Below are 27,809 nucleotides of genomic sequence, written 5' to 3'. Positions count from 1 at the left end.
ATATACACAAGCTTCTGCTTTTCTGGTCTGCGGATATCCCTCTGAGTGGTAGTAGATAGGATGATAATCACTTGAGTGTCCAGCACTGTCTGCATAATGACTTTGTTTTCCAGAAGGGGTAAAATATTCCTTAAGAACTAATGAACGTTTCACTTCTAGGCATTAGTGTACTATATTTAATTTGTGACAAGTCCACTGATGGCTCTCTTTTCAGATTTTTTCACATGATTTTTTTTTTTTTTTTTCATGTTTCCAGTTCTCATTATGTGCTTGCAAAGCCCATCCATTCAGGTTATTGCTTTCTAGATAAACAAGAAAAAAAGAAGCAGGAACTATTTGTTTGTTCCTCCCCCTTTCCTGATGGAAGGCTTGTCTACATATACAATAGTGTTTTCTGTTGTGAACTTTAAGGTTCTAGGAACATATTGAGGCTTTGAATTTGTCATTTTACACTGTATTGTCCGCATTAAAACACTGTCTTTTCCTTGAATAGTTATTTGAATTTTACTGGGTAATAAATTAACTTATTTCACTGCACATTACTGCCCAGCTGTTGCCATGCTAACAATGTATATTGCTAGGGTTTTTTTGTTTTCTGTAGTTGTGTTTTTTCTATGTCTTAAGTAAAATTTTGCTGATTCAGTGCACTCTTCCATTTTCATGTCATTACTATATTAAAGAATTAATAAAGTTTTGTCATGTTTGGCCATTTAGTCCTGCTGCTTTCATCTTAGTCAATCATGCTTGTTGTAAGTAAGGACGGACACCATTACATCATCATCTTTAGAAACTGTTCAAAAAAGCTGTATTGTTGTTTTTTTCTTTTGAGCTCAGTTGTCTAAACAGTAATTTGAATTTGTGCTGTAAAATACAAATAATTGCAACCAGGGATAATCACGGTAAAGTTCTTTTCTTCATATTAGTTGAAGTAAAACCAACATTGTTCTTCTTTCTCCTCTATGAAGTAGACTGTAATATGTATCACTGATTTCCATATACAATATTTAGTATTCTGGTTTTATCTCTTTGGTTTAGTTTGAATTGTTTTTTTTGGTTGTAGTGTATATTCCCAACTCTAGGATCTTGTTTTCATAAAAAGGCATCATGTTAATAGTAGCCAAAACTGACGTTTGCTTTATATGGTTGTTCTTGTTTAGTTCTGGTTTTTTCTCAGGGAGAATGGGTAAGGGGGAAATTTCTTCCCACAACAGCAGGAATAAATATCCCAATTCCTTTCCCTTTGGAATAATAAATAGTGAACATACAGGGATTTGGTAGTGCATTTTGAAGATGATAATGGAATTATTTTTTCATTTTGTGAACACATACAAATGATTTGCTAACGTTTTCCAGGTTGACAAATACATTAAGTCTTTTTCTTCTTCACTGTATTGTATCTAAACATGTCCAAAGAATTGGTGATTGAATTTGTGAAAGCAGAAAGCCCCTAGACCCGAACTACGTGATAAGAGAGGGTTTGTAATTGTCATGTCAGAAGTGTTGACAAGTGTATTAATTCAGTTTGCTTTTAATCAGACAGGTGGCAAACAACATTAATATTAATTTGGGGGTTTGTTTGGGTGTTTGTGTTTTTTGTTTTGTTTTGGTGGTGGTTGGTTTTGTTTTTTGTTTTTTGTTTTTTTTTTAAATCACATAAACCAGCTTCTCTTCCTGCAGCCATTCCTGTATTTGTTCCCTGCTTCTGCTCTGGTTGTCACACAGCAAAGCAGCTGCGGGTGATTATTTTGCCAAGTTCCTGAATTCTTAAGGTTTCCCTTTTATCTTCATGCAGCCTTGAACAAAGAGAAGGAAGCGTACAATGTTGTGTAGCAATCTTCCTTTTGGTTTAAGGTTCTTTCTCTTTCTTGTTAATTTGCCAATACTAGTAATCCTCAAGGCTGACTCCATTGAGTGCACTTAAAAATCCATGCAATGTGGAGAAATAGCAATACTTAAAAACCTGAGGATTTTTAACTTCCTCAGAATCCTTAGTGTCTCAGGATGATTTAAATAAGTTGCACAAGTGGTACCATAGATGGCCTTTGAAGTTACAGATCCGCTGAAATGAGATCTTTTGATTATTCCTTCAAACAAACCATATACACATATGTGTAGTTGCAACCTCCCTCTTCAAAATGCTTTGCATCCATTCATTCAACTCAGAGACAAATTCTTATCTATGCAGAAAAATACTTGTACCATTCTAAAGGGGTTTGATAGGAAAAAGAGTTTCTTGACCAAAACCAAAGCTGGATAAATTAGTTTCTCTAGATGAATCTGCTCTGGCTACTAGGAAGAACAAAGACACACATGGTGACCGGTCTGCTCATCCTCCAGAGAGTTGGAGGTTGACCTTGGTGGTCCTGCCAAGGAGGTAAAGCTTGCTTTTAGTTGCTGTTTCACTTTATTAAAATGTGCTAGAAGAATTTTTGTAATTCTTACGGAACAATCTTCAGAATTTAAGTTTGCATAAAGATAAGTGTTTTCCTGATACTGTTGCAAATAGGTTAGAGATCAGCTGGGAGGGTGTATGTAATGGTGTCGTTGAATTGCTTTTACAGTAACAGTTAACTGTAACTTAAGTTAGGGGAAGTTCTGTTTTGCGCCTCTGGTGTCCTGTGCCTTGCCTTGTGCTGGTGTTTAGCGATATGGCTTAGTGATATCTTCAAAGGGTGTTCTGAGGCAAAGGGAAAATCTGCCTTGTTGAGAGTTGATCGGAGTTGGGTGAAAGACCTGGGCACAGCTTTTTGTTTGCCTACTATATGTGATGCTTCTGATAATTGTGATAACATCTTGTAATGAGGATTTACTTAAAAAGGGGCTGGGGACTTGAAGTGTTAAGGGTCTTTGGATGCTTAGTTGTTTAAGTGCATGTGATTTAGAATGTCCTTGAACAGCTGTATAAAAAATCCTGTTACATTTGCTCATAAAATCAAGTTCCTTTTTAAATACCTGACCCATCTAATTTAGGAAATAACTTCCTCTTTAACAGTTTTTGGGAACTACCTGTGGTGGTAGCAATTTCTATATGCTCTGAACAGTGACTGACTTGTAGAATACAAAATAGTAACTTAAGAAAATGTCATAGCGTGAATATTCTCTTCTGCAGCTGCAGCAGGTATTGTATATCATCAAAAAACGGGAGGCCTATCTGCAAATTAATCTGTGACAGTAATATTAGAGGCATGAGCAAGAACTGTGTTATGATATGTACAAATCGAGAGATGAAACCAAAACATAGGGAGAAGCAGCAAGGCGTAAAAACCAAGATTCTGTATTAGAATACTTGCAGATGTGAATAGGTTCAGCTGATAAGCCTGAATGTTGAGAATCGGTTCATAGACATATAGTAATTTTAGGGAATTGACTTTGGACTTGGGTGCTTTGTTTCTGGTTCCAGGGATCATATTCTTTAGATTGAAGAGTTGGCTGACTCTGAGGTGTTCATAGTGCTGGGAATAAAATAAAAGGAATAGTGGCTTTGATTAACTGTCAACAGAATTCCAGACCTTCCAGTGCAGTTTGCTAATGCAAAACTTAGGGCATGAATGAAAAATTCTGCAGCAGCTCTTTGATGTAGAAGTGAATACACATCCCAATTTAATATCTTCAGAATATGGCCAAATACCTATGGTTTGAAATATGTAATTTACAACAGCTTTATTAAATCATTTTAATACCATACATACACCTAATAGATTTCGAATATAGTTGTTACCCATTTTGCTGCAGTTTTGCAGCAGCATAGCTTTGTATTTATCCATCAGAACTTTGTTTCTGAAAACAGCCTTAAAATAAGGCTATTCTGGACTTTAAAGTAGATGAAAGTGTTATGTTATACATCTTGAGCTTGGGATACAGAGACCCACTTATCTGGTCACGTACGTGGCTTTGTGTCCATTGAGTACAAGGCCTATCTTATTATGGCTTACCACTTAGAGAAATGATTTAAAACAGGCATAGCAGGGTAAAAATGGCAAATTAAAAGACAAATTAGATCAGTAATTTGGAGTCTCCACAGGTGTGTTTTTCCTATTTCTTTATATTTCCTCATTTTGTTTGTTGGCATTTCTCGTTTCAACGATTAATACAACTGTACATTTTGACTTGAGTGTTACAGGATAGATTGGTTTTTTTTTTCCCCCTTTTGAATTTCCAGTTTTAATAAAATGACGTAACAAAGCTTATAATTTTAAATTAAGTATTAAGGTCTTTGATTACTGTAACATACTAAAACCAAACAGTTAATAATTGCAACCAAATTTGAAACAGTCAAACTGTGAGTTGGTGAAACTCACGGATTAACCGGATGGAATTAGAATTCATTGGGAGTCTGTCAAGCTTTTGAGAACTGTGAAGTCTTCCGCTGATGCAAAGGATGTTCCCTCCCATTTAAGTTCATTCAGCTACTTTAATTTTAATGGCTAGTGTGTTCAAAATAAGAAACTGGAAGTTCAGAAAGTTGGGAAAGCAATTCTGTTTGTTTATTTATTCACTCATTCCCAAAGTGTAAATAGGGTCATGAGGTAAGAATATAATAGGTTAAAGAACATGACCATTATGATGAATAGAAGGCATATCAGTTCAGTTTATTAAAAATACGTGTTTGCAGTGCAGAACATACTTTGATTGCGTGTGCCGCTTATAAACTTCTAGGGCAACTTTGAGAAAAGTAAAATTCTTTTCTAATTGGGTTCATGTTTCTGACTTTATCTTTACTTAGTCTACAGCAACTGTGTAGTAAGTAGAAGGTAGTAAACTGCATTTCATGACATGATAGTTCTATGTGAAAAGAATCAGCTCTTGTGAAATCCATGCTAAGGTACATAAATCACCTCAGCAACCATGCTGAGTTAGTGTATTCTTCAGTTTACCAAAAAGTAATGAATTAACTGGTAGAATGAAATGTGAATCTTTCAGAAAGAACAAACACAGAATAAGAGTAAAATCACAGGTTTCTTTCTTGCATATTGGAAAGAATAAATAAAATAAATCCTTTTGCATTTAATTGATTTTTAAATTAAAAGTAGTCGTGTATGTTAGAAGTTTGTTCTGTGTTTGGGAAGTCAGATGTTTCTGGAGTCCACAAATAAACCAGAGGAAACTTTTATTGGTAATTTGCTGTCAATTTGCATTAGAATCAGTGAACTTCCAAATATGTTGTTTTAAACACTACATTTCTTCTTTGAAAAGTAATGCTCATGATGTTATTGAGAGTGTTTGTAGACTTCTTACCTTACAGACTAATAAGAAGCTTTGTTATTCCTCAGAAAATTTACAGAAAATGTATTATTTGCTGTAGTTAAATACAGAATTTTGAAAACCTTGTATTTCTTTTTCTCAGGCTGTTCGCTGCTATGAATCGCTAATTTTGAAAGCTGAAGGAAAGGTCGAGTCCGATTTCTTTTGTCAGTTAGGTCACTTCAACCTCTTATTGGAAGATTATCCAAAAGGTAAGGTTTTTTAGTACTTCTGGTAAATGTTGTTGGGGGAGTGGCGTTTGATGTAGGTGACAATAGTGTGAAAAACATTTGAGTAACTCAGTTTTCTTGGTTTGTACTATATTTCAAAGCCCATAACACAATAAGACTGTTGATGTCTTTACAAAAGAGTTCTAACTGCTTGTTGTTGTTCTTTTCTTTTTTCTTTCTTTTTTTTTCTTCTTTTTGTGAAAAGAACCCAAACCAAAATACTACCGGTTCAGGTGTGTGTATGAAGTTTCATTAGTTCATACAGCAGTACCACCCTGCCTACTTAATGTTTCTGATTCATTATTACATGACTGTACGAGCAGTTGAACCCATGCATCTGAAGGTTTCTTATGGTAGGTGGGACACATAGGTGCGTAGGATGAGAACCAGTCTTAGTACTTTCAGTATGTCCACAATCTCAACAGGTAAGGCTAGGCTGCAAGTGTTAATTCAGAAGGAAAAATCTGCACTTTAAGTGTTTCAGGTTCTGTTTTAAATACTGAGTGGAAGAATGGATGTAGGGGTTTGGCAGGTGGGGGCGGGTTCCTTTAGGATTCTGCTTCATCAGTCTTTGAAATGATTTAAAACATTTTTTTGTCATCATTGCAGTCAGTGAACATAGAAACTTATGTACACTTGTGCTTTCTTGCTTGTGGGTCAGAAGAGTGCTTTTTTGGTAGCGGTGTGGAATCCTAAAGATACTCTGCTGTGTTGCCAGCTGAGACATAGGGGTAGATCTTCAGCTTATCTTGTTTCTGCTTCATGTCATGCTGGGTGTCAAGCCCAGTGTCTGATAGCTGCCTCCCTTCCAGTGACTGTGAGAGGTACAGATGAGTAGAAAGCCTTTTCGGATGTTACTCTTCCTAGGGAATTAGAACAGGTCAGAATTTTTTTTTTTTTTCCATGGGATTTCTTTTTTTCATTGTTGTTGCTTTTTAATGTAAATGCAGTTCTGTTTGACTTCAAGGAAACAACACCCCTACCCCAAGGTCTACTCCCACTGCATGCTTTTTTCCAAACACGCACAAATACTAGTTTACAGTTACCTTGGGACATAGAAATAGGGAAATTAATTGTAACTGATTGTAGTTCAAAAGCACTGCTTAGAGATTCAGGCTAGCTGTGGACCATTTCGTAACAGTGTGTCTATGTGTCCACTTGTTCACTATGTCTGACATAAAACATGATGAGTTAGGATTCCTGGAGCTTTTGTTTTTTAGGTGACACGTTTGGATCTAATGTTACTAGGTAGGAGTTTGCAGTTATGTAAATTCAATATGTAAATTCAGAAGGCTTTGAGTTATCAAGGCATCTGTCTCTTTCTGTTAAATGTATGCGGAGCTTAGGGACATCAGTACCCACAACTTGTACCGACAGCTTAGGAACCTACAACTTGTACCTACAGCCTACATTCATAACCACTGGTGTTTCCAGTCAGAGACATGGGAAAACCTGAAGGGAACAGGGCAATGTGCTGGCTATACAGTTTACTGAAGAATAGTCTGATCCCATGGTTTTATTTGATTTGGTTTGGCTTTATTTTATGAAAATTCAACCACTCCCTCTGTACACAACTTAAGCTGCTGTTTCTGATCAGCCTAATGCAACTTGGCATGAAGTGAGTGCAGTATGGCTTATCAGATGTATTTTACTTAGCAAAGACAGCACAGTATTGTGGACTGAACTGTATTAACTGCTTTTGAGTTTGTAACAGTTACGAGTGACAGGACTAGGTGTTGCTATAGTTCAGAGGCAAGGTTTACTGATGGGGAGTCTGCTTTGTGATGTGTATATAGTTTTAAGAACAAGCATAAAAAATACAAATGATTGTTGAAAATACTAGTTCTCCAGAACTGTAAGCATGCATGAGCAGAACTGAGTGGGAAGAAACATTTAGGCATTAAAAACCTGAATGAAAATACTTAACATTTTCTTAGATGCCTATTTAAAGTCACATCTCAGCCATGAAAGAAGTCTCAAGGAATGGAAAAACTATGCTAGTAACAAAGTATAAAAAATAAATAAGGTGTATCTGTATTTTTAAAAAAATGGGCTAGTAGTGAAAATAATACTGGAGGAATTTGAATCTATGGGAAAAGGGAAGTTAAAGGGTTTTTTTATGAAGTGAGGGACACATGTTTGTGTTTGTAACAGTTGGTGAATTCCAGTACTAAACACCGTAGAAGTATCATCCACAATGCAAAAAGTCTTAAGCATCCTATAATTAATTTACTACTGTTACATGAAAGAAGTAAAATGTTGGTGCATTGCATGATGATTTAAAGTGAAAATAAATTTTCTTCCATTCTATAAATCCTGTTATTTCAATTATCATACATTATAATTGCAATTATAGTTAAATACTAAATGCTTGGGAACTGAAAAGTAAATGGAGTTCAGAAATGTTTTGATCTCACTATTGTATATTTTATCTAGTTTTTAAGTCCTGAAGATCAAGAACTGTAAAGTGCTGAAGCAGGATGATCTTCAGAACTTACCTGTCTAGTCTGAATAGTCTTGGACAAAGTTGTGAGGAAGTTGATGTGTTTAATAAATTGGATGTAATTAATATCACAGGATAGCAGCATGACAAATGCTGCGCAACTTTTATTTTTTTCCCTTGGAAGCATATTTGTTTAATTAAATATCTTTAATAAATGTGTACACCTTTGTATATAATGTAGAAAGGTGTGTTTGTTAAGAGGCAAATGTGATAGTGTTCTTTGTTTAAAAAGTCTTGCAACATAGTTTGCGTGAAGCAGAACAAAATTGTTAGTTGATCACAGAAGTATGATCAGTGATCAAGGTGAAGCTCAGCTGATAGATATTTGTTAGGTTTCACATGTTTTTTTCTGTTTTGATCTGTCTCATTTTGTCACAAATATGTTGATAAATGTGGATCATTCAGTTGGGTGTATTTGGTGTGTGTTAATACTTTCATGTAGCTAATACCTCTTTATAAATGTAGTAGAAAAGACTGTAGGTCATTTCTTTATAGGAATTAGGAATTAAGAATTAGGACTCGTACCCCAGAAAAGAGGGACCTTGAGAAAGACTAATGGAAAGGTTACTGCATGTCATTAGTGGAACTAACTGGGCAAATGCTGCACGTATGCAGGCAATGTTGGTTGAGGGGGCAGGCTGCCTTTGAATGTGGAGTAAGATGATGGATGGCTGATGTCTTACAGAAGCCTAAATACATCTAGCATATATATTTCTATTTTTAAATTACATTTTAGATGTTGTAGTGATTTCTGTTGAAATGCATTATGTTTTATGTCACTCATAGCCACTTAAGTCCAGAATTAATATGCTTTTTTTCATCAAAAAGAAGTACTTTTAAACTCACTACTTCTGTTGGAGACACCAGAAATTACTGATGAGGTTCGTTCCTCTCTGTATTATATCTGAGGTTAGACTAGAGTATCACGGTGTGTTTTCCTACCCTTTAAAGTATCTGAAGCTGGTCTGCAGCTTGTAGTTTTCCCAAAATGCAGTATGTTTGAATTGCTTTGTTAGCTAAAGGGTTTTCTCTGCAGCCATGAAATTGAGTTGTCTTGCTAATTGCACTCTGGTAGTGTTAGGGGAAGGTCTTAGGCAAGGTATCACCCTTTTTGCAGATTTTGAATACTGTGAGCCACTGATTTGTATTCAGATGGTTATAACCAAGGCAAATTGATCCAGCTTCATAAGTATGTTCAGGGTGGTTTCTGTGCCCAGCTTTTGTTGTCTTTGTCATTACTGGCCAGAATTTGGCTTCAGGATTTCCCAAAATGAGAACATTTGCTCCTCCCAGTCAAAACTATTCTGTTTCCTCAGTGGCATTTTCCTAACTCTAATCTGATGTCTTCTGCCTTTTTTTAACGAGGAAGCTATTTCCCCCAGCTGTTTGATTGTTTCAGAGGTTTCCAAACCCATTGTTCCCTGTGCTGTCTTTAGTGGCACCCCCGTCTGCTTGTTGCTGCTCTCTGGTTTGTGCTGGCACAGCTGAACACGCAGCTGTATGGGGAACTGATCCAACTGAAAAATAACCTAGTAGAAAAGTGATGCAATTGCCCCAGAATGTGAAACCTTAGCTTCAGATTTTGCCAGAGACGGTTGATGAGTTGTCATGTAGGCCTTTGGATGCTGGCAGCGTTGTGAATCCTGCTAGGACTCCATGGTGCTCTGCATTCCTTGGGAGGGCCAGGTTTTTACCAAAATTGTTGTGCTGCTAGTCTTGGAGGAAAATGATGCTACATCAGTAGTTGGACATTTTTAATTTTTTTCCCCGTGACTCTGGTTTCCATAAGAAGCACAGAGTGTAGACTGTGGTCCTGAAGGTTTGGGTTCCAGTTGAATGCTGTTTAGTGAGCTCATGGACTCTGACATCATCTCTGTTTTCCTTAAGGATTTATATCTGTTTTGTAGAAGGGTCTGTATGTATTGGCTGTGTTCCAGCTTCTGACTTGTTGGACAGAAACTGTTGCATGAGCAGACACAAGCTTCTATCATCTGTCTCCTTGAATTGCTGTTCTCTAAGCAAAATTCCTGGAAGTAGATAATGCAATTAATGATTTGGAAGAAACACGCAGTTATTCACATCAGTTACTAAAGCACAGTAAATACTACAGTAAAATAATTCTTATTGTTGTACTCAAGTGGTGATCACATTTTTAATGTACTATGTCAGAACAGTTTTTAAAATACTTTGTAGATATGACTGCATTGTCAAAAGCACTAATACAAAAATATTGTAAGTAATTTATAAGATAGTGTTAATTAGTCCAAGGGCATTTTTTAGCAATTGTTAGGCTACAATTTAAAATAAAACCGGAAAAAAAAATACAGAATGTTTATTGAGGTGCTCATTTATTAAGATACAGCCTAAAACCAAAATTTAAAACCTTTTTGATTGTTCTTGTGTAAATTTGGTTGGCTGAGTGAACAACTCTCAAATTCAACAATGTATTTTGTGTTCCTTTCTACTTACAAACCCAGCTCTGCAGAGAGTATCTCTGTAGTGATTAATGTTTTAGTCTTTTAGGACTTTGAACGAGAGTATTGTCATTAGGAAGCATTTCAGTGTGCTGTGTTCTAAGGTACAGAGTAGTCGAGGTCATCTTGTAAACTGTAAGAGAGAACTTCCTGGCATAGATGGGATTGTGCTGGTTGCTACTGGGCTGTCTTTTACTGATGAAAAGTCCTAAAGAACTAGAGTGAATTTTAAGTAGCATAGCAATCAGAATGATTGAGGAAGAGATGACTATGTTTCAAATATGTGTGATTTTTAGGTTTAAGGTTTTTATTTTGTTGTATGTAATTGTTAATAACTGGCAGAAATATTGGGTTGCTTCTATGTAAAGCTGTTTTATTTCATTGTCAGGATGCTGTTGTTAAATTTTGGATGGTTTAATTTCAGGTGGTTCAAATCATTATGTAAAATTCCTATAGAAAGAAGTAAGAATGTTATCTTAAAGAACATTTTAATGTTCTAAGCTTTATAAATAGGGTGTGTGGGGGCAGAGGTTAGCAGTAGAAGATTGTTATTACAGAATATAGCTGGACCATGTTTTTTGACTGAAAATTTTCATTTTAGGCAGTATTCTAAATAAATAGTTGTTACTTTGTCATTTTATGGAATATGCTCTTCAAAGGGCTTCTGAGCTGTGTTCTTCTGTGGTGTTCCTTCACTGATATTCTCAATATTTTAAGATCTTTCTTAGAGTTCATTATCTAGAGGATTTCTGTAATAGTAAACTACTTGTCAAGCTCTTGTGTGTCTTGCATGTTTTACACACTTAATAGTCTCCTGTGCAGCATGTGGTTGGACATGATCGTGGGCCAGTGGGCTTCTCATCACTTTGCTGCTGCATTATATTTCTGGATGAGGATGTGTAGTTGTTAATAAAATTACTTAGAGGACTATTTAGTGGTTTTTCTTTCTTAATTTTGTCTGCCTTCATTCTGCGTTAAAGGGAAGACGTGCTTTAAGCTTCTTCGATTGTCTCTTTAGTACTTTAGCACAGATCTCTGGAAATGGAGAACAGCCACTTTACTGAGGCCTTGCAACAAAAGACCTGAACTGCAGTTTTCTTCTTGAGCTTTGATAATATTATTTTCTTTTGGTTATTACAGATTGAATTACTTAGGTTGGAAAAGACCTGTATGATCACCAGGTGCGACCATTAACCTAGCACTGCCAAGTCCACCATAAACCATGTCCCTAAGTGCCACATCCACACAGCCTTTAAATACCTCCAGGGATGGTGACTCAGCCACTTCCCTGTGCAGCCTGTTCCAGTGCTTGACAACCCTGTCAGTGAAAGAAATTTTTCTAATATACAATCTAAACTTCTCCTGGTGCAGCTTGAGGTCATTTCCTCTTGTCCTATTGCTTATTATTTGGGAGAAGAGACCGACACACACCTCACTATAACCTCCTTTTGGGTAATTGTAGAGAGTGAGAAGGTCTCCCCTGAGCCTCCTCTTCTCCAGACTAAACAACCCCAGTTCCCTCAGCCGCTCCTCAGAAGACTTGTGCTCCAGACCCTTCACCAGCTTCATTGCCCTTCTCTGGACACACTCCAGCACCTCAGGGTCCGTCTTGCACCGAGGGGCCCCAATGTTTGAGGTGCGGCCTCACCAGTGCCCAGTACAGGGGATGATCCCTTCCCTGGCCCTGCTGGTCACACTAGTTCTGATACAAGCCAGGATGCTGTTGGCCATCTTGGCCACCTGGGTATACTGCTGGCTGATGTTCAACCGGCTGTCAACCAGTACCCTCCGGTCCTTTTCCACCAAGCAGCTTTCCAGCCACTCATCCTCAGGCCTGTAGCGTTTGCATGGGGTTGTTGTGACCCAAGTGCAGGACCTGGCACTTCTCCTTGTTGAACCTCATATAACTTGCCACAGCCCACCAGTCCAGCCTGTCCAGATCCCTTTGTAGAGCTTTCCTACCCTCAAGCAGATCAACACTTCTGACCAACTTGTGTTGTCTGCAAACTTACTGAAAGTGCAGTCAATCCCCTCGTCTAGGTTATTGATGAACATAATGAACAGGACTGGCCTCAGTACTGAGCTCTGGGGAATGCCACCTATGACTGGCTGCCAACTGGATTTAATGCGACTCATCACCCCCCTCTTTGGGCTTGGCCATCCAGCCTGTTTTTTACTCAGCAAAGAGTCAATTCCATTGACTCAACCTTTGAATTCCCTCACATTTTGATGTCTTTGATTTTACGGCTCAGCAGTGTTCATCTTGCTAGGTTAACATACTAGTGTGCATAAGTGCTGCGCTGCATAATAAGCTGTTTCCATAACCTGCCTATGTCTCCTGGGTGTTTAACAATATTTATTTTTCCTGGAAGCATTGTCAGATTTAAAGCAACTTGTGCACTTTCCTTGCTTTCCTTGTGCAGTTCTTCAGCTAATTTTCTATATTAGTATTTTTTTTTCACATCAGATAAGCACTAAGAAATGTTAGTGCTTGTTTGAAAATCAGCATTAAAAAAGAGATTTCTATTTAAGAAAACAAGTACTTGGTTACACAGAAGAACATGGTGTTTTGAGTTGTTTTAAAGTTCTTTTTCCAGGGATATGTCATCAAATTAATGCTTGCTCTTTTTAAATTTCAGCAAGCCAAAAATCTGCTAGTCGCATTTAGCTTTGCAAGGTGCCACTAGATGGTGTCAGTATCTAGTTCACTTTTTCCTTACGCAAGCACTAAAATACTCAAAGCTCCTCCATGTTTGCATCGCTTTCAAAGGCCTCTCAAATTTTAAGGTGTCATAAAGTGGGTTTGTTAGAGCAGATCATAAAAGCCATCCTTCTGTGACTGTATGATTTGTGATTAGGTATGTTAAAAATTACAGGTGTGTGGATGTCATTCTGTTTCGCTCTCCATTTTCACCTTGTTTGTTTAGGTGATGTGTTTATAGACTCTGGATATGAAAAGAGATTGTCTGTTGCATTACTGAAACAATCAGGTATTTTATAAAGTTTTACCATTTTTTAAATTAAATTAAGTAGATATAAAAACCCCCACTATCATGAAAACCACATACATGGTAATTATGTAAAATCTATTTTGTATTCTGTATGGGAAATCAAGGAATCTTAATCAAGCTTGCCCTGATTCTGAGACATCCCTTGACCCTGGTCATAGTAAGAGAGGAAGACAAACTCTTAGGGGCAAATAGTAAAGGCTGTCAGTGTTGAAGTAAGTAGATACTGCCAAGTGGGTAGTTCTGGGTGGGTGTAAAAACCTGTAAGAGGAAACCAGTGGACTGTGACTGTATTAACTCATTGAAGATCAGCTCTGCACTAGGTGGCAGAGGGTTAAAGACAGATTCTGAAGTGAGCATGAGCTGAGGAGGTTTCTTACAGCCCAGTAGTTTTGATACTTTGGGTGGAAAGATGGTGGTTTTCTTTCCAGAGCTGTTTTAGGTAAACATCCTTTTATTCTTATCAAGTGATGTATCTGATTGATCTGAAAAGCTACATATACCTTTGGGGCATACAGCACCCCTACCACTCCCTATTTAGGGTAGGATTTTAAACCGGTGTATGCTGGTCAGTAGGTTGTAGGGTTTTCAAGAGCCCGATCAGAAGGGTTACCTGTGAGGGAAATAATGTAAATTGCCAGGTTTTGGGGAAGATTGTAAACTGATACATTGAGTAATGAAATGCGGGGCAGAAGGATGGAGATAGGTAACCATGAGCACCTTTTCTAGGAATTCTTGAGTCACTTGTCCAATGTTGTTTTAGATGTCTGAATGTGGTTGCTCAGTTTTGTGCTTTTAAGTTTTTTGGTTTTTTTTTTTTTTTGTTTTTGTGGTTGACTGGATCATTTTACGAATATAGTTGAGAGTGAAGCAAGAAACACTGTCCCACTGTTGACATCAATCCTGTTCTTTTTGAGCCTGGACATGCAGTTTCTAGATGCTCAGGAGTGTTTTGCATGTTGAAAAAAGAAGTCTGTATTTAGGCTCCAACAATTCCACATGTTTAAGAATTTCAGTGGCAAACTTTTAGATTGGAAAATCTCAATTATAAGTTTGTAATCAGAAGATTTGTCTGCAGAATTGGGCTGTGCTTAAGAGTGATTTCAAAGCATTCATTTCACTCATTTCATTATGTTTAAAAGAGGGCATCTTAACTGAAACAAGGTAATTCACTGGTATATGTAAAAATGAGAGGTAACCCTATGTTGAAAGAGGGGCAGTAGTTCATAAATTTTTTTTTCGGACAAAAGTTGTCTCACCTTGGAATGGCCAGTAATGAAAAGTAAAGGTGAAAGTGACATTGCAGCTTTTAGTGTTGGGGTGGGGTTTTTTGTTGGTTTTGTTTGTTTAGGTTTTTTTTTAATATTACTAATGTGATGAATGACACAAATTACTTTCTTTTCACTTTTCAGTAAACCAGAGAATATCATCCTATAATTATTTCAGTGGAGACTTGTGAAAATTTTTATTGCTCAGAAGATTCACTTGCTCTTTTTTCTTTTTTAATCTAGAATAAAGTTTGTAATTTAAGGGGTTTGCACTCATATCCTGTAGCTATAAACTTAATTCAATGGAAAAGTTGCTTGTAGTTCCATGTGCCTTTTAGATAAGATGTTCTTGTTTCTACACCATGGAACCCAGGATAAATGTCTGCACACCGATGACTCCTGAGGGAGTAGAAAGTCTGGTGGGGTTCGAATTTATGTTTCATGTTCTGCTCCTTTAAAACTAGTAGGTTCGTTTAGTTTTTCAAAAATCTTGCTTTCATAATTTGATTTCTGTCTTCTTATATGCAGGATTCTTCTAAGGGTTATGCTTGATTAGGGATGTTTCATGTGGGCTCTGGCAAAAAAATCCTGTCTCAGACCCCTTTTTTTGGGTTTTTTTCTGCCTGGTCCTTAAGTCCTTTTCAGCAGGGCTTGAGTGCTTGTGGAGTTAATCTTTAATCTAGATGTAAAGGGGGCAGAAATAAACTTTCACAGGTAACTAACTAGCTGTAAGTTGAGCACTTGTTAAATACTGAAATTGGGCATCAGTAAGTTTCTAGCTGTCTTAACTTTCAGAATGAGGAAAGGGACATTTAGCTTCTGTATTAGAGATCCCTCCATGATTCATTGTTATGCATTTTTAGCACAACACTGAGAATTTTAGTTTTTAATCTTCAGGCTGTTCAGTAGAAGCAGAATACTGTTAGCCTAGAAGGAAAGGCTGGCTCCCTAGAAGAGGTTGCTGAACCCAGAAGTAGGATTCAGCACCAGACACTGAAGAGGAGGACTGTAGTGTCTGTCGTCTTTCTTCCTCTGGAAGAGTAGTGTGACCTTCCTTACAATGAAGGCCTTATCTTCTTATTGTGTAAACATGAAATATCCTTCAGCAGTCCATGCTTTCCATGTACCTGTTTTTCATTGTAACATAAGCCTGGCATATTAAAGCAGTCATGTCAGCTGTTACTATGGGAAGTTGCTAAACTTTTTGGAAGAATGGAAGAGAAACTAGTAGAATATCATGGAACAAATACTCCTTTCTTTAATACAAGAACTTTTCCATGTGTTAAATGGAGGTGCTAGAATTTCTCTGGGTGAGTTTTTTTGTAAGAGTGACATTGGTGGAGCCATGTTTCCTGTGCCTCCCAGTCTTCCTGCTCCCCTGACATGGGGCTTTATCACGTCTGAATGAGTGAATAGCTTCAGATGTCTTCTCTCCTGTGTTTTTCAGTGCTGCTCACCTCTGCTCTGTTGTCTCTAGCTGGGAAACAGGGCTGCACACACTGAGTAGCTAGGGTTAGGAGCAAGAAGAAAGGGTTGAGCTGTACATGTTTTCGCTACGCTTGCATAAGGAGTATTTTGGTCACTGAATAGCAGTAAGGTGCTCCCCCACCCCTGTGCCTTCCCCCCCCCCCCCCCCATCTTTCCTTGTAGGTCTTCTGTTGCATCTCTGTTTTTGTAGGTTTTTTTAAACTGTTGATGTTTTATAAACTTGTTAGCAGTACCTTAACTGCTACAAGGAAACATTTCATCTCTCTTCTTTAATGGATGTGCTTCATGTGGGTACACCTATTTATTTTTTTTAACAGCTACATTGAAAAAGTTCTTTTATTTTCCCAGTATAAATCCTTAGCATTGTATTTAATGTTTTTTTTTCATCTTTTTATTTTATCTATATTCCCTGTGTAATTGAATGCAGTACTTTGCGGGGTGAGTTCTCGGTTACCTAAATCTTGTACAATATGGTGCTGCTGACTTAAGTATTTGAAATATGCTTTAACCTTTAAAATTGGGATAGGTACTCCTTGATTTAAAAAAAAAAAAAACAAACCAAAAAAAATCCCAAACTTTTTTTTTTTTTTTTTTTTTTTTAACTTGTGGTGCCTTACAAAACTGTTTCATAATATGTGTGTTCCTGTTTGGAAAGCAAAGTCATTCTCACATTTAAAAGTTCATTATATCTTTCTATTGAAAAGTCATTAATGATACCTGGGAGAAGGTGAATCTAGGAGTATTTGGGGTAGGAAGTTATTTTGCGTTGTGAACATTCTTTAAGTTATGTTGTTGTGAATTTTCTTTAGAAGGTAATTATAGGATGTGACTGAAATATATGTAGTCTTAAACTTCTAAACTTGCATTGGTAGACTGCAGTCATATCCTTCAGTTTGTACCAAATTTTTTGGGGGGGTGGGTAAGGAATTGTATTCTTAAGTTATGACTTTGCCTGATTGACTAGATTTTTTTAGTAATTATATTCATCAAAGTTGCATGTAGACATTTACACATACTGCATGTTGATAGTGTAAATGATGATGAGTGTTCTGCTGGGTTTTTTTCTACTCTGGGCATCTAAATAAATCATAGTTTAGAGCACCAAAATTAGAAGCTGGCTTTGCAAAGTTCCAGTGGTGAGGGGCATCTTATGGGCATCGTTCAGCATGTATCAGTTAAGCATTTAAAAGTACAAGGTTGTAAGTCTTCATAGACAGCTGAGTGCAAAGGTGTATTCTTAAGAACAGAAGGATCTGTGTGCCTTGTCGTTATATATGTGTTGTTCTTATTTCGCTTAAACTTAAGGACTTTTATTAAGTTATGGAAATGAATATGCCAGACAGGCATTGATTGAAGAGTGATTAAAATTTAGGGACATGGTTTATCCATAGTGCTTGCAGGAGGTGAACCTGCACATAAAGTACGTATTGTTCTTACTGTCTTAATCTACTTAGTGTTTTGTAGTTTTTCAGAGCAGAGATTGTCTTCTTTTGTTGTTTGGAAAACACATACTGTGTAGAAACGATTCTTAACTCTTAAGAAGCAAACACTTGAAAAATTAAGATGTTGGTGTTACTGCAGTGAATCATTATTTAAGTCTTCATTTTTAGATGATGTCTAGTACAGTGTTCTTGCAGGAATGTAAAGCCTATTTGCATTGTAGCCTGATACAGCCTGTTAGCCAAAGGGCAAGATGAATCAACTAGAATTTTTAGTGGGGAAGAGGGATGCAGAAATGGTGATCTGAGAAATTAATTGCTAAGCAGAGCTAATATTCTACTGAACAGAGCTGTTCTTAGTGCTGTTTTCCAGGTTAGTCTTGGTCTTGGGTGTTGAATAAAATGTAAGCTTTTTTTGACTTGCTTTTGTTTCTCTAGTTACTGAATGAAAGGGCATATGAAATTGATTTCTCTTTGTATGTCCCTTTGCACCAGTTCTTTGGAAATTACAGGACGTCAGGGAGCATGGTAAATGAGCTACATGATTAAATTTTTAAATCTTACAACAGCTTTGTCCAGGATGAAAATCCCAAAATTTCAAATTATTTCTTTGTTATAGGTTTTCTTTAAAATATTGCTTGATTTACATTTGTAAGATTAATAATAAATATACTTTCTGGTTGACATTTCATAAAACAGAATTATAATCTTAAGGAATGCATTACCCACAACAGTGTACTTATTGTGGCAGTGTTACTTTTATTAAACCATTTATCATTTTAATGTTGTGTATTCTGACTCTTAAGGGTTTCTATCTTTTTCTTCAAAGAATATGCAACAAAACAAATTCAACATTAATTTTTCTTTCCTACAGCATTATCTGCATACCAGAGGTACTACAGTTTACAATCTGACTACTGGAAGGTCTGTATATGCTGCTTTTTTTTTTTTTTTTTTTTAACATATTGTTGTAAATGATTGAATTTCTGAAATAGTTCAATTTCAGTATAAGTTTGGAGTATATATCTGCAGTTACTTTTTGCCATTTTAATTGAGTTTTAATGGAAATATTCACCTATATGTAAGAATTATGACAAATCTAAGCGGAAATAAGTCTTCACACCATTTGTTGAAATGGTAAAACAATTAACTTGACACATTTTATATTTTTTTATTATTATCTCTTCAGTTTTTCTTATGTAAGCATAGATACTTGGATACGTATGAGGATTGAGAGAAGCATAACCACTTGAAAGCTGCTGCGCAGGCGTTGGACTTGTACTAGGAAAAATGTTCTCAGGTTGCTTTTTATTTGCACAGATGCCAAATTGTTTAAAGTCCCTTTCAGTATTTTAGATAACATTCTTACGTAACACAGGAGAAAAATCCTGTTAGTATATCTGCCTTATCTGTAAGTCCATGTAGAGGTAGCAGGACTTGACATGAATAAAATTTAAAGATTTCTTACAGCAATATTGTCAAAAATATTTAGCATTGTTGTATTGTCACATGAAATAATTTGAAGCTCATGTTTGAGACAGAGGTGCAGGAAAGCATGTAACAGTAGATACTTGTGTGTTTTTAAGCAGCTGTTTTTCTTAAAAGTGTGTGTGAGTACATATTTCAAATAGGGGTGGCTCACTCTGGAAATATATTAATTCTATGTATATATAACAGCAGTAGAGAAACGTTTTCTGTGCCCTTTGCATTTTATAGGGACTGTAAGTACATGCTGAAAAATCCTGTGATGACAACTCCCATTTGAGGGAGTGGAAAAGGAGAAAGGCAGGGTGAATAAAGGTTAGAAGAATAAATTGAAATAAGTGTCTTCTGGCATATGGAAGGAAATGTCTAATCGGAGGGTCCTTGGAAAATTGTATTGGCTTGTAAGCCCCCGCTCCAGCATAAGTTACAGGAGTGCCATTTTTGCACCAAGTCATTTTGGAGTTGAAGTAGTTTTTTTCAGAAGTTACAACAATAAAAACATTAATCTATTCTTACTTCTTACATGCTCTCAGAGAGTTAAAGATTGCTGTAAATGAGTGTTGAAATCGATCAGTTAATTAAACATCTACTGTAATAGTTTCTGTTGTTTGTACTCTTCCCACGTTAAGCATTTCAGAATAGCTTGTGACTTGAATTATTTTTTCCCTGGCTTTTGTTCCAGTGGCTCATTATTAGAAGAAGTGATAGGTGATTAGTAAATTATTTTCCCTGTGTTTTAGAAAGTTCAGTGTGAAGTGTAAATGACCATATGTATTTCCATATATGTATAGAGTATTATAGTGTGGCTTAGAATATTATCTGCAGTTAAAAGAAATGCAAACTCTTGATTGTTTTGCAGTTCCGTTTCAAGAGCACGGATGGCAGTAAAATGTGTTATCTATGCTTGATGTATTGAGAACAATTTCTGTTTGTATGCGGTGGGCTGCTATTGTAACATACCTGTTTCTTGTGTGTATCTCAGGAGTTTTAACATTGAAAGATTCTTTCAAACTGTTCTGGTTGCAAGCATGAGAGCATTATTTGGAGCTGATGAAAGAGCATTTTGACTTCTCCAGAGGGGAAAAAAAACACAAAAGGCCCGTAATTTTTCATCAGGGGGACCTCATCTGTGAGGGTTGCTGTGCTACTTCATCTCATTACAAGCTTCCGTATAAATGTGTAGTCCAAAGTGTTGGGTTTTTTTCATAATGATTTTGGAGCTTTTGTTACTTTTATATGCAAGAAAAAGAGCCTGAAAGAGTCCAAAAACATTTTTCAGTGAAAAACTTTTTTGATGAAACTGATAAAAATCACAGGTGAATCATATTTTATCTTATTAATGGATGATGAAGCTAGTCTAGAGTTGGCAGTGGGAAGCTGCCTGGACTACATCTAGAGAAAGGTCTTTCCACCTTTCCAAGCTGAGATGATTTCTTGTTTCTTGTTATCCTTAATGCTTTGTATCTGTAAAGAAACTATTTAGTCAAGAATAGTAAGTTTATGTTGTTTTTTTCATCACCTTTGTGACCAAAAGTGGGCTGTTTTGTTATACTTTGATAAACTTTTTTCCAAAGAGGTACAGATGACTAAATTAAAAAAAAAAAAAAACAACAAAAAACAAACAAAAACCCCCACCAAAACCCAGACACATTGTGGGTTTTTTTTAGGAACTTCTTTTTTGGGATCGTCTTTTTTAATTTCTTGAGGGGTTAGATGTCATCAATTAAGCTGTTGGAATTCATTATGGTAAAGAAAGGGAGAGAGAGAAGGGTGTGAAGGAAGGGTGGTATTTATGAGCTGTGAGGAGAGAGCTGTGTGAGAGAGCTGAGAAATTGCTGGAGAGTGCTGAATCACATGAAAGTTGTTATTATATAAGGCAGGTTTGAAACCAGACAGGAACAGTCTTACAATAAAACTTAGGCAGCATATCTGAAATGACTTACGGTGGTGCAGTGCAAATTTACGTGGTTGAAATAAGTGTCCTGTATGGTCTTTGATTTATAAATTGAAAACTTCTAGAAGAATTGTGAGAGATTTTAGGTTGCTTTGAGTATTGTTTGGCCTCCTTACATAGTAATTTTAGTCTCTGTTGCTTTGGGTTTTTACTGTTGCATGGGATTGGTAATAGAACATTATTTTCATGCATTGTGTGTTATGTGATAGTCATTCTACAACTCATCTATTTTTTTCCTTTCATGAAGAAAAGCATTTTACTTCCACCCTCTCATAGGTTTTTCTTATGTTCTGATTTTTTTACCAAGTTGTTTTCTGTCAGAATTTGGTGCATGGACTGTTTTGTCAGTAATACATTAAGCATTTTGTTGATTATGTGGAACAAAGAGAAAGAAAAACCAGAAAACATATTCTGGATATATGTTACAGTGACAGAACTGAAGGTAGAAGGTTAGGAAGATGCTATATTTTGCCATTTACAGATCAATACTCCCTCCATTCTGGTGAGGTATTGCTTCCTTTTAAAAAGGTAATACCTGTATGGATAGTTTTGAAAGAGCTGGGTTGCATTATGCTGCATATTCCTAAATAGACCATATTTTGCAGTAATATTTTTCAGACACCCACAGATCAACGTAAAATGTCCTGCAAAATTACTGAGTTTCTGCAATTTTCATTCTACATAAAAAAGGTATCTTAACTCTGCATCTTAAAAAAATATTTGACTTGAAATTTTAAAATGTGAATATCTCAACTTGGATAAAAGCTGAGATAACTTAATAGAGTTCTAGCATTCACGTAGTTTTCTCAATGTTTCTTCATGTGCTTATGCTAAAATAAATCTCCCTTCTGTGCAATGTACTTCATTCTGATTTCTTTTTAAAACTCCCCTGTGTCAACGTATTGGGGGAGGTGAGGAGGACTGTGGGGGATGAATGGTTAGGAAGGGCAGTTCAGGAGAGGTAGACAACCAGAACTGCAGTTTGTAGATTTTGATGCTACTGAAAAAATAAAGATATCAAGTCTAAGTGTCTGCCATGGTTAGCAGTTTTGACATATTCTGAGGAGGCAGGATTAGAAGGCTCAGCAAGGAGCAAGATATTCCTGATTCTATCCAAACATGATGGCAGATAACTGGCACCTGGAAAAAGTTATTTTAATCATCTCGTGTGGTTGCATTATTATGCAGTTGATCATACTGAACTTTTTTATATAACGTCTGGGTTCAGGTAGGGAAACAGAAATTTCAGTACCTGAGTGAGCTAAGTGTATGTAAGTGTGAAACATCTGGGTCTCTTGCATGGTTGCCCAGGGCAGGGGAGACCTAGAAACCTTCCTCCACAGATGCGGGGCCACAAGAGGTTTCACTTGGATGATTCCTGGCAGGGTTTTACAGAAGGGCCTGACTGTCCAGTACTTTGATTAAATCTCTGCTTTGGCATGACACTGCTACTGCAGCCCTCATGTGGTTTGATACTTGATTAAAGTATATTTTGGCCTTTTGCAGGCAGGTGACTGTTTCCATATTGTCAGTTAGAAATTGTGTGCCTATAGTTCTTGCAACACAGAATGTGAATAAAGAAGAATTTTTGGTATGGGTACATTAGGTAGCAGCAAGCTCCCATATGCTGATTCTCTGCAGTGTTTCCATAAGCCATCTATTGTTGACATCTCTGTGAGTGGGGAATGAATATGTAGCTTTCTAGACAGGTTTTTAGTCAAATCTGGGCAATTGTGGACAAGTTATGAGGAGCATGAGGACAGCACTGCCATTGTACCTTATTCTGAGTGTGTTAATTCATCAAAGAGAAGAATCCTATCTTGTCTTCAAGGATTTTTGTGAACCGTGTTTCACTGGAGTAACAGAGGGTACACAGATACTTAAACATTTCTATCTGTATGTGAATAAGCTGGATGATTGCCGGGACATAGTATTTAGAAATGCACCTAAGTGAACCTTAAAATGGTGGAGGTTACTGTGAAAATGAGTTACTTCTCTATCAGTAAGACTGTTTACCACGGACTAGGATGCTAGAACTTAGATTGAGGATGCCTTCAAAAGAGAAGAAACCGCAATTTATTCAGTCATACTCAACTGTAGTATCTCTTTGCAGAGAAGTGCTTGGAGTGTATCAGTAAGAAAATCTAAATATTCCTTGAAATGTTTGAGGAACACTTAATTAGTGAGTTATATCCTCCAACATGAATTCAGAGATAGACATCTTGTTAGCTGTTGACTTTGGCTGGAAAGTTGCATAGAAGAAAAGGAAATCTGTCAGGCACTCTTTATCATTGTTGTGAAAATGGTCCTAATCACCTGTCTTTTTAATAAAGATTTCATTTATGTGGTCAGGGTGAAAATATCAAAGGAGTTTAGTAAACTCCAAGGAGGATTTTCAAAGAGCTATTTTTCTGTGCCAGTGGATTTTAAAAATACCTGGGTGGAAGTGTGGTACAAACTGAATTTATAGTTGCAAGGTTATACTGTAGAAGACTGAATGAATCTAGGTTGTTTTTTTTTTTTTAAAAAAAGGGGGAAAGAAATTGAAGGAGGGTGTGTGTAGTGGTGTTTTGCTGCTGTTTTTGTTAGTTGTTTTGCAGCAAGAATTGATTTAGTACTGGAAAGCAGCTATTTTGGTACTCCCTGCCTGTGTTTACTGGACATTAGAGCTACTGAGTTTGAACGTTTACCTCAGACCTTCTTCATGTTTGTCTCTTAAATGATTCTTAGAAATTAAATTTTGGCGATATGTTTGCCAATAACAGAACTTCCTCTCACTTTTCTCAGATAATCTTTATAAAACTGAGGAGAATCCAAAACCATGCAAAGGTACTAAAAAAAACCCCAAACCCGAAGTTCTCTTTAGAAAGCCCTGGACAATGCAACTGTGTATGTGTGTGCTAGTCACAGAAAAGGATGTGATCTTAGTCTGTGCTGAATTGTTGGTTTGTTACAGAAAGTGATTTTGTGATGTTCTTAATTATGTAGACCTAAAGTGTTATTTAATACCAGACAATTTTTTATAGTGCTGGTTTTTAATTAAAACAGTGTAGAAATGTTAGTAGGAGTATTCTTAACCTTATGGCTAAAACACTTCTAATTAGTAGTAAGGTGTTTTTTTTCCCCAAAGAATGACAGTAACAAAAGACTGAGAGTATGTGTTTTTAAAGGTGACCTGTTGCTTGGTTTAATATTTTAATGCAGCTTGACTTCATCTCTTCTGTTTTGGTAGGCCAGGTGTCTTTTTTGGTATGTTTTCTTAATACTATAAAATAGGAAAACAATTTAAAAAACATTAATGCTTTAATTTAGTATGTTGTGCTGTCTCTCTTTCTCCAGAATGTAAGTCTGTTCCCCCTTTTTAAATAGTTGGACAAAAAGCAATTACTAGACATACTGATAACAGCAAATAGGAGAAGGTTTTGCACCTTAGAGGATCTGTTATAAAGCAGCAATTTTCTACTTCATTGACTCACAACTGTTTTATTTTCTGCAGTAACCTCAAAATACCAAGTAGTGTTTTTAGACAGAATACATCAAAACTTCCATTATTTTTTAAATTAGATATAAATGCTTGGTTTAATTGAAATAGTAAAGTGGTATGGGATCAGTAGAAATTGCTGGAGCAGACGCCTTTCTGAAACAAAAGTTGGAGAAGGCTGTAGGATGATTTGTGAATGCTGCTTTTTATTCAAGCCCTTAGTTTTTTGGAACTTTTTTTTATTTTAAAGGGAATGGCTATCCTTTATAAGGAGCCAGATTTCCCTGAGAGTCCTCAGAGAACAAAATCTTAAAATCACAGAAAAAGCCTTTTATATAAATTACTAGCACATAGCAACATAGGGCATGTACAGGAGAAGCAGAAAGACAGAAACAGTCCCTTTCATCAGCGGAGACTTAATCAGAGAAGCATTTAAAGGAAGACTTGATCAGGAAAGCAAGTTTCAAAAATCCTTGATGAAGGTGAAATTTGCTGAGATTAAGGGCATTACAGAAGGTACTGGGAGATGCAGTAGGTGACCTGAAGCTGGGTAAAGTGAAAACCTGCAATTCAGAATATATTTGCAAAATAAAATGATAGAGTAGGAATGGAATAAATAGAAGTTTCAGAGAAAATGGAGAATCAGAAAGCGAAAAATAAAAACAGAAATTAAATAAAGATTCAGCGGTTCTGGAAGGCATTGAGATTGGAGATGTTATTAGTACCTTCTATATACTCTTTATTTCTGTCTTGAAAATGCAATGCTCATCAGCACAGCACATGGGATTCTATACCACCCCTCACTTTTGACTAAAACAACAGTTTTTAGATGGCAGTCATTTCACTAGAAGGATTTTGGCACAGATATTCTGGTCATGTTATGAGAAGTTACGAAATATAACTCTTTCAAGACATATTGTAGACTAAGAGGGAGAGGGAACCATGATGTTATTATGTGTTATGGAACAGCAAATACAAAGCAGAGATAAGTTTGAATGGCCTAATTTTTAACTACTGAAGACAGTACATCATCGTAATGGAGATAAAAAGCATTTTTATGGAATTTAATGGGATAAGCATTTTCAGGAGACTGTGTTGTGGAAAGCAGTCTGGAAACACAGTCTGAGTCTGATACAGCATGATAATACATGATGGCAAGCTATTATGTCACAGAAAAAAAAAAAAGAGGGGAGGGAGGAGGCTGAGGAGAGAAATATCTCTAAGACCCAAGTGAGACTGAACAAGTAATATGAGGAAGAGGAAAGTGTGGCTAGAGGAAGAATCACAGGGAGTGGGGGAAGGGAAATTGGGACCCTGCTGAGAATTTGAATGTAAAGAAAAGGAGAGAAGTGAAAACAAACCTGAAGGCTAAAAGCATATGGGGAGAAAGGAAGGTTATATAGAATGATATAGGAGTGCATTGTGGGAGGTCTGAAATGAGACTTCTACCAGCTTTCTCCCCAACAGCAGCCTCTGTGTCATTAAATACACCAGGCCAAATATCCAAGGAAGACTGTAACTGTTCAGGTGAGGAGCACAGTATCACTCTCCATCAAAGGACCAGGATGTCTTGTGTTTTGAGGAAGGCAGAAGGTAGAGTGTGAAGCACTGAGGATCACTTGGGGAACTAGACAAGTAGATAATAAAAATTCAGTATATTTACAGTTGAGGATGTTACATTAATGGGGCTTCAACTGATAAAAATGAACATTCTGTCCTGAACTTGCTGGAGAGTCCATGGCAAGGGAAGCAGTGAGTGAAGATAACAGAAACACCTCTCATTAACTAAGCAATGAAGATTTTTAATGTATGTAGCTGTTACTTCAGCTGGTGGTAGCAATTTTCTGTCATAAAAGAAAGGGTTTTGCAGGAAATCAGGAACAAAGGATCTAGCAATTGCACAAAGTCTTTTAATGAACTGCTGATGAACAATACCTGAGGACATATTTTCCATAGTATTTGTTTTTTGAGTGCAGTTGGTAAGAGTGGGTAGTTCTCTTGGTGAAAACTTTGCACATTGATTCTAAGGTATACCAGCAAAACAAAAAGTGGGGGGAGCAGATATGTCATCAGCAAAGGTAATTTTAAAGAAAAATCGGTTAAAAAGTACAACAAAGCCTGTGGGTACTAATATCTGTTTTGCCAAAGATTTTTAAAGCTTACTAATGCATTTAGATCATGAACTTGTCCCTTGAGTATGTCAAGATGAATAGAAATTGTAAGTGAGAAGATATTTGAAAAGCTAGAACACTGTTAAAAGAACAAGACGTAAGAGAAATTTGGCATATGAGGACTGCTAAATATATGAATTGTGCACCTTACAATCACTCTTCTGTATCAGAATGCTGGGTAGCTTTGTTAACACACTGCAGATGAGGTTATTTCAGCATCTTATAGGTGTGATCAGTTAGTATGATTATTCAGTGATGATAAAAAATGAGGATTCTTAAATGCAAACTATGTTTGTGAAGACTAACTGGAATTCTGCCTTTTAGCAGTAAAAGAATTGTGTGTACGCTTTCAAAATATTTCAGAGAAAATTATTAATAAATAAATAAAAACTCTGTAATGCTGGAAAAGTAATGATGATTACCTTTTTTTCTAAAAATTGGTAAAAAAGTGTTACCGATTACACTTGGTTATCTATAAAACACACAAAATAGAGCAAATGAATAACTGTATTTGGGTTTCAGGAAAAAAAAATTTAATATAGGGTGCTAGAAATGTTATTTCCTGTAAATCAGTAAAGCAGACAAGTTGAAAGAAGTACACATTTTCCTAAAATATGTTGTTAAATGAATACCACCTAGAAAAAATTGCGAAAATGTATTGTATTTCATGCTGTTAATTATAGAGTAAAGCACGACTGAATATATTGTTTAGAAAAGAGAATACATTTATCCAGGTATTTCTTAAAGGGTAGTAAATCTTGAGAGTTTAGAGTTTTGGGTTTTGTGCATTCTAGTGTATGTGTGTCTGTCTAAAATTCTGCCCCTCTCTCAGCTAAAATACAGAGAATTCTTAGCTAGTCTCATGAAGGAGAAAGCAGCAGATACTGTTTTTTGCTATTATTAATGTAAATAATACAGCATGTCCAATTTTGTGTACAGTAAAATTGTACAAGGTTATAATAATTAACTCTCTTACTAGATTATTTACCTAATGAAATCATGACAGGAGGCCATATTCCCTGTCCTTGAAAGGAATCCAGAGTAGGTTTAAATTCTTAAAAAGAATG

The 27,809-nt window shown here is 36.4% G+C and overlaps 1 protein-coding gene across 19 annotated transcripts in view; it reads left to right on the top strand.

Annotated features, from left to right (window-relative positions):
• KDM6A (lysine demethylase 6A) overlaps nt 1–27,809 on the top strand; it is a 175,760-nt gene that overhangs the window by 31,242 nt on the left and 116,709 nt on the right. For 18 of the 19 annotated variants that reach the window (XR_013925809.1, XR_013925810.1, XM_080374263.1 and 15 more), the window contains exons 3-4: nt 5,345–5,453; nt 18,526–18,575. Coding sequence is in view for 16 of the 19 variants with exons in the window: in XM_080374263.1 (XP_080230389.1) it covers nt 5,345–5,453; nt 18,526–18,575 (159 nt within the window). In the remaining 3 variants the exon portion in view is untranslated. Of the gene's footprint in view, nt 1–5,344; nt 5,454–18,525; nt 18,576–27,809 lie in introns of those variants that run through there. The other variant, XM_080374265.1, reaches the window with a different exon arrangement.

This window comes from Falco punctatus (assembly GCF_963210335.1).
Source record: "Falco punctatus genome assembly, chromosome: 2".
NCBI classification, from domain to species: Eukaryota; Metazoa; Chordata; class Aves; order Falconiformes; family Falconidae; genus Falco; species Falco punctatus.
Note: the sequence above shows the minus strand (reverse complement) of the source record. Positions and strands in the feature narration are given on the sequence as shown.